This window comes from Mya arenaria, chromosome 2, assembly GCF_026914265.1.
Source record: "Mya arenaria isolate MELC-2E11 chromosome 2, ASM2691426v1".
NCBI lineage: Eukaryota > Metazoa > Mollusca > Bivalvia > Myida > Myidae > Mya > Mya arenaria.
In genome coordinates this window covers 60487230-60496970 of record NC_069123.1, presented here as the reverse complement: position 1 = coordinate 60496970, position 9741 = coordinate 60487230, and the positions used below count along the sequence as shown (strand labels likewise).

Sequence of the window (9741 nt, the reverse complement as noted above, 5' to 3'; positions counted from 1 at the left end):
ATGTGTATTTAGACTGTGCTCATATGTATTGAATGAAATAATTTTGATGACAAATACCTGTGAAGCAGTCTGAGTGTGACGGTGTCCGTTTTATTTATGTTAATTCGCTTGTTTAATGTACGCATAAATAAGACGCAGTCTACTTAGAGCAATCATGGCGGACACCGGTAACGAAGATCGTGTCCAGAAAATGGAAGTGGACTACAGTTCTACAGTGGACGAGAAAGTCCCGAAATGCGAAAAATTGGCAAAGGTTAATAATGATCTTTCAAAATAATCGGTATAATATGTACATTAAGAATCACATAGTTCTTTCAACACTCTGTTTTCAAAAGTGCCTGTCATACCAAAGTACAAAGGGAGTGGGTGGGGTAAAAAACATGATATTTTCATGTTAAAGTCTTAATGTTCCAATATCTATCAAATAATTTTGATATTTCAGTTTATGCACAACGTTTCAGAGAAGTTGACTAACAAACGTCAAAGTGTTTCTATCATTTTTAATGCCTCTGTCAAAATCTTCGAAAACAGGCATTCTCAAAATGCTTTCATATTTGGTGTAATGTCACCGTTTTTGGTAGTTAAAACCTGTCCATGTGTTACTATTTTCTCGTCCACACCCAAGCTGTCCATTGACATTGTTTACTTTGACAGTTGGCTGCAAATATTTAAAAGTTGATGGGGTTTTCATATTGCGCGCGAAAGCGTTAAATTTAGCCAATGACTGAGCTAGGTGATTACGTCATTTGTACTTACTTTGTATTGAGCACGCCTCAGAATATTCTGGCAAGATTCTAGATTATACATTACTGGACCTTTTCTGTATTCATTCTAGTTTTGAAATCATTATTAGCGAGCATGACTCCATACTGCCTTACTTTACTGGCTGTGTAAACATGCCATTTAAAAGCTGTTGACACTGGCTACGTAGGGGAGTGAAGTTCATGTTTATTCTAGTTTCATTTTAACATTTTGTCTTGTAATAAAAGCTTCTTGCTACTTCACTGTATGCATATTTATTTATAATCATTTTATTACTGAACCATACTATATAAACCCTCTTGAACAATATCGAAACTTTAGATTAATCTGTATTCTAAAGATCACGCTTACCAGGTGTTTCTATCATTACCAGTGTACAACAAACAACAGGTTGACCTGATACTTTTAGATTTTAGCAAAGCTTTCGACAAAGTGAGCCATGAGAAAGTCCTCCTAAAAATGCATAATTATGGCATATGTGGTCAAACGTTAAAATGGATTAAGAGCTTTCTAGATAACCGGCTTCAATCCGTGATCCAAAACGGTACAAGCTCAGAGCCAATACCTGTCTCATCAGGAGTTCTGCAGGGGTCAGTGCTCCGTGCTCCGGCCCTATTAAAGTAAATTCAGCCTGAAATGGACTGGGTGAAAAAAAATGTCAGAGGTCTAATACTTTAGATAGGATGCAGGCATTTAATTGTTAAATGCTAGGGCAAAAAGGTGTCCTATAAGCTACTGTTTTATGTATAACAACATGTATAAAAGTTTATTTAACCTGAATAAACATCAATCAATCATTGTACTGGTACATGTATATTTTTGTATTAATTTCAGCAAGGAAAACTTAGTGATGCATTGGAAATCCTTCTGGCAATGGAAAAGCAAACCAGAACAGTAAGTCATTTGTTGATCAGTGTGAAGTAAACATCTTCCACCTTTTGTAATGGCATGAATGAGAATTGTTAAAATTGTGGGTGTTTTAAGCAGTTTTAGAAAACTTGTTTGATGAATGAAATATGAATGATCACTTCAATGATATGTCCTCTGCATGATGTTTTAATACTTCTGGTGTTGTTTGGGTTTTGTATTTTATTATAAAAAATGCTGTAGGGTGCAGACACACATTCCCTGAGCCGTGTGCTGGAGACCATTGTGAGGCTGTGTTTTGAAACAAAGAACTGGGATGCCCTCAATGACAACATTGTTCTTCTCACAAAGAAGAGAGGCCAAATCAAACAGGTGCGCTAGTTATTGGAATCTATAATTTCTCTTCTTTTTTTTGTATGTTTATCATAGTACATGATTGTGCTATGTACTGAAACTAAGGTATGTTTGTAATTCCAAAATGCAAAAAAGTGTTTAGTAATTATGATACTATATTTTAAACCCACAGCAAACCATATTATCTGTACCAAAAAAAAAGAGGGTGTATATTGCTTTGCACATGTCTGTTGGTAGGTCGGTCAGTAGACCAAAGCTTGTCTGAATGATGACTCTACAATGCCTGGATCTCTTCATTATATTTAATCTGACAATATTTTTTGTATTTTTATCATAGTACATGAGTGTGCTATGTACTGAAACTAAGGTATGTTTGTAATTCCAAAACGCAAAAAAGAGGGTGTATATTGCTTTGCACATGTCTGTTGGTAGGTTGGTCAGTAGACCAAAGCTTGTCTGAATGATGACTCTACATCAGGACATGCACATTGTTCTGCGGCATGGCATAATGTCATTTAAGCTTGGTTTAGTAACTTTTCTTGTTCAAATCAGTCAATAGACAGTGTTGAATGTTTTCAGTCTGTGACTAAGATGATACAGGAAGCATGCACCTATGTAGAAAAGACCCCAAACCTTGACATCAAGCTGAAACTCATTGATACCCTCCGGACAGTCACAGCTGGAAAGGTTGGTACATTGTTAACTTAAGAAATATTGATCTGGAAACCACATAAAATGATCATGAGCTTTTATTAAATCTTGAGACTCTCATAACTGTAATTACAATGACTATTTTAGAGAGTGCTTTCAATAATATTGCAGTTTTATCGCCATAAGATACCTGTACCCACAGAGATGTGTAACAAACAAGAATTAAAATTTGAGGAAAACAACTGAATGTATAGCAAAATCAAAGTATAAATAAACAAAGGCCTAAGAATGCAGTGTGCAATACAGGTTTAATTTAAAATGCTGATGTTTGTTGACAGATCTATGTTGAAATAGAGCGTGCGAGACTGACCCGAACCCTTGCTAAGATCCGGGAGGATGCTGGGAAGATTTCAGAGGCGGCAGACATTCTCCAGGAACTTCAGGTTAACTCAACAGAAAATCTTTATCTTTGAGGCTGCTAATATTTAATATTTTATCTCCTTATAAGAAATGAAGATTAAATACATAATGGCCGGTTTCCATATTTGAAAAAAGAAGTATTGGACAATTATATTGTCAATTATCAGAGGTTGAAAAACTGATCAATTGATTAATGTTCCAGTATTTTCATACATCTACAAACCATTCATTGCATTTAGACTTTTGGATTAATAATTCCGAAGTCTACATTTGTTCTTGGCATCAAACTTGTTTTGAGCAAGCCGAAGCATTTTACCATTGCAGTTCTTGTTTTTATTTTGACTGCTGTCTTCATGTCCAATTTGCATATCAGCTTCATTATTTTACAAATATGTCTTTGTTATGTATTTTCCAACTTGTCAGTTTTTATTTTATTGATCTAGCCTTGATTTAATGTATTAGTTACAAATTGAAGTATCTAAAAGGAGAAAAGCGAACCAAATGCCTAATGGTCTTAAAATTGTGCAAAAACTGCCTCAAGATCTATATTTTTAATAAGAACTATTTTATAATCACTATCGATAGTAGTCTATCATCAGAACAAGACTGGAAAATAGGTTTGGTTTTTTATTAAATATTTAAAAGAAGACCATGTGTAAGTAAACCATCTTAACTTTTAAAGGACGTTTATTTGTAAAATGCAGAAAACTAGCTTAACAGATTTGCCAGACTTACTCCTTTGAAAACAATTAAAACCAATCAAATGTATACATACCATACTCAGGTGGAGACATTCGGTTCTATGGAGAAGAAGGAAAAGGTTGAGTTTATCCTGGAACAGATGAGGCTGTGTCTCGCAAAGAAGGACTTCATCCGCACCCAGATCATCAGCAAGAAAATCAACACCAAGTTCTTTGAGGATGCAGCTTCCACAGTAGGTTTTCTTTTAAATGGGTTAAAGAAGAGTTTTAGGCTTTGTTAGTTTGCTGCTTTATGTAAATAGATGTATATGTTCATGGAAATATAACATGTTTCACTGAGGCTACTACATCTTTCTATTACGCTGTCAGTTTGCATGAAGCAGGTACACAGACGGTGATTTTGATACTTTTGAATGCTGATAATGATTTCATGTATTGCCATCAGGGCCTCAGAAATTGATAACACTGATCGGTCTTTTGCTTGAAATACTTATTTATTTAACACAACATTGTACACACTGTAAATTAAAGGATATATAGTTGTGACTTAAAATTTGACATTTTATTTAAGGAATTTTGAAGTCTAGGTCCAAGTGAAGTAAATTCATTTTTAAGTTTAACTAAATCATAACTAAATTTTTAAATTTAAAAATATGTTGAGACATACATGTACAATTCAATACACTTGTAGGAGTTGAAGTTGAAGTTTTACCAGCTGATGATTGAGCTAGATGAGCATGAGGGATCATACCTGTCCATTTGTCGCCACTACCGCGCCGTCTTCGATACTCAGGAAATCAAAGACAGTTCAGAAAAAGCAAAAGAGGTACAGGGTACAGTTAAAATTGTCAAAACATTGCAGAAATTGCACTGTGTACACACAAATAACATAGGCATTGTGGACACTGAAACATTCAAAACATTAACATTCAATGTGAATCACTTTGCTTTATAGCTCAACTATTCGAAGAATAAGGAGGGCTATACTACTCGCCCCAGCGTCAGCATCTGGTTTAAGTTTTAGGGCAAGTTGGGATTTTCACTAATAAGTCCAATACCATTCATTCAATTCCCTTAATATCTCACACAGTTGTTCAGTGCCATCACATAATTAGGTTAGATAATTCCATATTATCCGTTACATGTATACAAATTATGGCCCCTAATTGACTGTGGAACTTAGGTTAAAGTTTTAGGGCAAGTTGGGTTATTTATTAATAACTTCTATACCCTCCATTCAATTGACTTGACACTTCAAACAGTTGTTCAGGACCATCACACAATGAGGTTACATGACTCCATATTATCCTTAATACAAGTTATGGACCCTGATTGACTTAGGAACTCACGTTAAAGTTTTAAGGCAAGTTTGGATTTAAAAAAAAAAAATGTATACCCTTCATTAAATTGACTTAATACTTCGCACAATTAATGATGACCATCTTACAGTAAGGTTACATAACTACATTTAAACCCTAGATACCAATAACGGCCCTTGATTGACTTTTTTTTTTGAAATTTTCTTTTGATTTCTTTTGACAAGCACATTTTTATATTCTTAACTAGATTTTCACAAAGGGAAAACGAGTTATAAGAAAGACCAAACTTTGTATGTACAAAGAGGTTATGGAGACCTTTCATGGGATCGCATTTGAGGATCAAGGTCAAGGTCGAATGTACTATTAATAGAAAAATGGTTGGTATTGAATAACTTAAGTAAGGGTCGACATATTGCAAGCAAACTTGGTATATATAATTTTATAGAGCTCTTTCATGAGATTGTGTTTAGGCCCCCAAAAGTTATGGTCACTGTTTACTTTTAAATTTGATTTTTATTCCTTTCAACAGGCACATACATCATTATTGTATTCACTTATAAGTCAAAGTGGCATAGTCGAGCGGGCTGTCTTAACGACAGCTCTTGTTTCTATTGCAGCTAGTAATGGTTGAATTCCAATACTTCAATTTTGCATCTTTTTTTTTGTAAACAATATCCCGGACGTTTATAAAGCTTAAGCTTAACCTTTTGTGTATTGATTTTCCCTCGAAAATGTCGTCTGCTAAAACTTGAAATTTATTATTTATACTGCCAATCACAGGTGTGAGATCCAAATGTGACGTAATAAAACCTCGAGGAATAGCAGTACTGTACAGTATGGAATTTCCCCAAAAACATTGATGCATAAATCATTGAATATATTATGTCAGTTGACTTAACCATTGAAATCAATAAAGATTATTATTATTATTTGATGATAATATTTTGTGTTACAAACAATAGAAACAATAAGTAGCCGAGAAAATGATGAGTTAATTTTCTGCTGAGCTAATCGATGGCCAGCATGGTTCCGGTCGTAAAATAGGTCAAGTAAACACATTTGTGCAAGCGTTTCATGATCTAGATGTTTTTATTCATTCCTTTGAAAACATTTCTCGGCTTTCTTGTTTCTTGTTTTGTAAAGAATTTTATGAGGAGGTAATAAAGTTAAACAGACACTCTGGACTGGATCTCTCAGTAGGATGACACCGGATATTCCTGACACATTTCTGTGTATTATACACAAGAACATCAATTGTCGGCTTTTTAATCCATATGGGTCTTTTTTATGATAGGGGTAATAAAATTTAGATCGATCCCAGTATTTTATTACCCTTTGATTTAATGCAATTATGACATTTCAAAGAAATGTTACAATTCCATCTTGGAAATGCATTCACAGTTGAAATAAAACGGAATAAAATAATTTTATATTTCATTATTGACACCATTTATTAGATAATTAATTATCTATAAAAATGTATTCACATCAAAAAGATTGGGAAACAATAATTTGGAGTTATATTGATTTTAAGGTCATACTGCTGTATTCATTACCTCATTTTCAAATATCCTGAAAAGTACCTATGCAGATAAGGACTGCTTATCAGTAAGTTGGCTATTGACTGGGAGGTGTAATCTGGCCACTGTTCTATGTGCTAAAGGGTTAATGATAACTGTAATATACAAACATAATTGAAAAACCAGCTTAAATCAATTATAATTTGTACCCAGTAAATAAAATTAATGTTCTGAACATTTTTGAGCAGGCATTGCGGTATGTGATCCTGTACCTCGTCCTGTCTCCCTTCGACAATGAGCAATCTGACATGATACACAGAGCGGAAGAAGAAAAAATGATTCAAGAAATGCCCAAATATAAGTAAGCACAAGTTTGTTATGTCATGAATAGTTGTTTTCTCTTATGTACATATATCATTATAAGGGTATAGTGGTTCCGATCATATAACTAATCTCCACAAGAATTAGGACATTAATTTTAGTTATGCTTTGGTTGCCATGTATTTGCTCAAATCTGATTCGTCTGAATGACTAACTATGAATTTCTGTCCTGTTGCTAGAGATCTGTTGAAGTGTTTCATCACCAACGAGATCATCCAGTGGAAGCTGTTCTGCCAGCAGTTCGAGGCTGAGCTCAAGTTTGGTTCCCCTGGCAACCCTGCCACACACGTGTTCAACACAAAACAGGAGGGTGGAGCAAAACGCTGGGCAGACCTCAAAAACAGGGTTGTAGAACATGTAAGAAGTGTTTGAACATTTGCCTATTGTCTTAACAATTTGATGTTTCAATGTTACACTCCAGCCCTTCTTGTTTAATTTTTATACAGTGTATATTTTACATCAACAGATATTTAATGATAAGATATATTTAATAGATTGGTTTCTTTAGTATTATTTATGTGTAAAATAGATTAACTCACAGCAATGTTTATCTTCAAACAGAATATCCGCGTGATGGCGAAGTACTATACCAGGATTCGCATGAAGAGGATGGGTGAACTTCTTGACCTTGCGGATGCAGTATGTTCTTTTTATAGGTTTTGTCTTCCAATCTTGTTTATAATATCATAATAGATGGAACAAATATTCATCAATTCAAATGTAATAACGGGGCATTTATATGATGTATAACTGCTATATAAAATACAGTACTTGTTACTAAAGGAGAACCTGGTTCACGCAACAGTTTTCCAACCACCTTTTAGAAATGAATACCTGCGGAGTGTTTTTAAATTTTAATTTTAGCTTATTTATGTTACCATCTGTCAAAAGTGACTAATGACCTATAATTTAGTCCTCATTCATAGTTGTTAAGCGACTGCTTTATGACATATATGGGTAAATCAGCCAACTGGAATGTTGCTATATGTATCTAGATATTTATATATGTATTATAAGTTTATAGCACTGATTATCAGCTTTTTACAGTGGATGATATAGTTGTCTGTAAAATTTAAAGTTTAAACCTTTCATAGAGAATTAAATAAACTTGACAAAGGTGTTTTATGTCACAAAATAGCCAATCAAATTGGAGTTGGCAAATCTCTTATTCAAACAAAAACTGTAATTGAGCGATGATTGGGAAAACAATGTTACACGTAGAAGTAAAAAAGGGTCGGGTGCTCTGGAGTTACTGAAAGTAGTGACATAAATGAACAAACATATGGTTTTAGTGGTTTAATTTATTATCCAAATTGTAATATGCAGACACCGAGACTTGATTAATTTACGTTTATTGAATATTTTACATATGATAAATACATCCATTTTATTCATCAATTTATTAAGTTTTCTAAACTTATTTTACCAATCGAACAAATTTAAATGGTACAACTATCTGTTTTTTATCTGATTTTTTTTTTATTGTCGAATATGTTTTTACACACATATTTCATGTATTTAAATTAACATGGTTCACATTTTTATTTATATCACAATTCCTTTAATGCTAATCTCAGTTTAGAGAACACCTGTCTGAAGAGACCAGCTTCTCTTTCTCCCCAGTGTGGTCACTTAAGACAGTTTTACTGTAGTTTCATTTTGAATGTAAATATTTACAGCTTACAGTTTTGTTATTTACGTGTATTCTTTTAGAAATATTGCTGTATGTGTGTTTTCCTGGCAGTTTACACTTCATCTTTTGTTTCCAGGAAGTTGAGGAATTTCTGTCCACCCTAGTGGTCAACAAGACTGTCCAGGCTAAGATAGATCGACTAGAAGGCATTGTGAACTTCACAGAACAAAAGGACCCTAATGACATTCTAAATGACTGGTCACACAACATTAACACTCTCATGCAGCTTGTGAATAAAACTACACATTTGATAACAAAAGAAGAAATGGTTCACAAGTTAGCATAGCCATATAGGCGTGCCTTCACTTAGAAAATTGAGTAACTGTCATGTGTAATTTGAGATCTAAGTGGCTGTTACTGGATTTAAATTAGAAATATTAGAAATATAGAAAATATTTCTTGTACGTTGTTTACCAAGGAAGCACATGGAATTTGTTAGTTCTGTTCATGTTTTGAAGGACCATTGGTGCATGGATGGATAAGTGTACTTGAATCAAATAAGTAGGTTGTCAAGTGAATATTTCAAACGTTGAGCTTCTGATTTAAGCAATTTCTCATTGGTTGCTTTTCATTTTGTATGTTTATTTATGTAAAATATGTTTGCGTATTTGTTAATATAATTTCATGCCACAAGAAGCACTATTAGTGCTACCATTGATATCTCTTACAATAAATTGACCTGTAAACTTTTTTCCTTGTTTTCAAACCTTGACATGACCTGCAGTCTTGAATGTGCTCCTTCTGACAATCCAACGCATCTAGGCATTCTTCTCAAACACATTGTCACCAAGTTTGGTATAGATAGCAAAAGAAATTAAATTTGAGAATAGATGAAGTGTAACAATGCTTTAAAGAGTAACATTACGCTTGCGTTAGAGAACAGGCAACAAAGAGAGACAAATTATGTTAAAATAAACTTATTAATAAACAAATAAAAGGCTGACTTTAGAGAACAGACAAGATGGTGTGACAAATGATGTAAAAATGACCAATCAACGTGACAGAGAATAGGCAAGAAGATGTGACAAGCTGAAAAGATTACCAAATAACAGACAAGGAAGTGAAACAGTGCC

General features: G+C 33.8%; 1 protein-coding gene across 1 annotated transcript; it reads left to right on the top strand.

The window, feature by feature from the left end:
* Positions 1-132: 132 nt before the first annotated feature.
* On the top strand, positions 133-9358 carry LOC128206459 (26S proteasome non-ATPase regulatory subunit 12-like). The gene is made up of 11 exons (XM_052908892.1): positions 133-253; positions 1597-1656; positions 1873-2001; positions 2563-2670; positions 2973-3077; positions 3839-3988; positions 4447-4581; positions 6843-6955; positions 7155-7332; positions 7537-7614; positions 8745-9358. Exons 1-11 carry the CDS (start codon positions 155-157, stop codon positions 8952-8954), a joined length of 1365 nt encoding a protein of 454 aa, XP_052764852.1. The 5' UTR covers positions 133-154; the 3' UTR covers positions 8955-9358.
* Positions 9359-9741: the final 383 nt, after the last annotated feature.

Coding starts and splice junctions, on each gene's coding strand:
- LOC128206459 (XM_052908892.1), top strand. CDS start 155: ATGGCGGACACCGGTAACGAAGATCGTGTCCAGAAAATGGAAGTGGAC. Junction 254..1,596: donor AATGCGAAAAATTGGCAAAG/GTTAATAATGAT, acceptor TATTAATTTCAG/CAAGGAAAACTTAGTGATGC. Junction 7,333..7,536: donor AAAACAGGGTTGTAGAACAT/GTAAGAAGTGTT, acceptor ATCTTCAAACAG/AATATCCGCGTGATGGCGAA.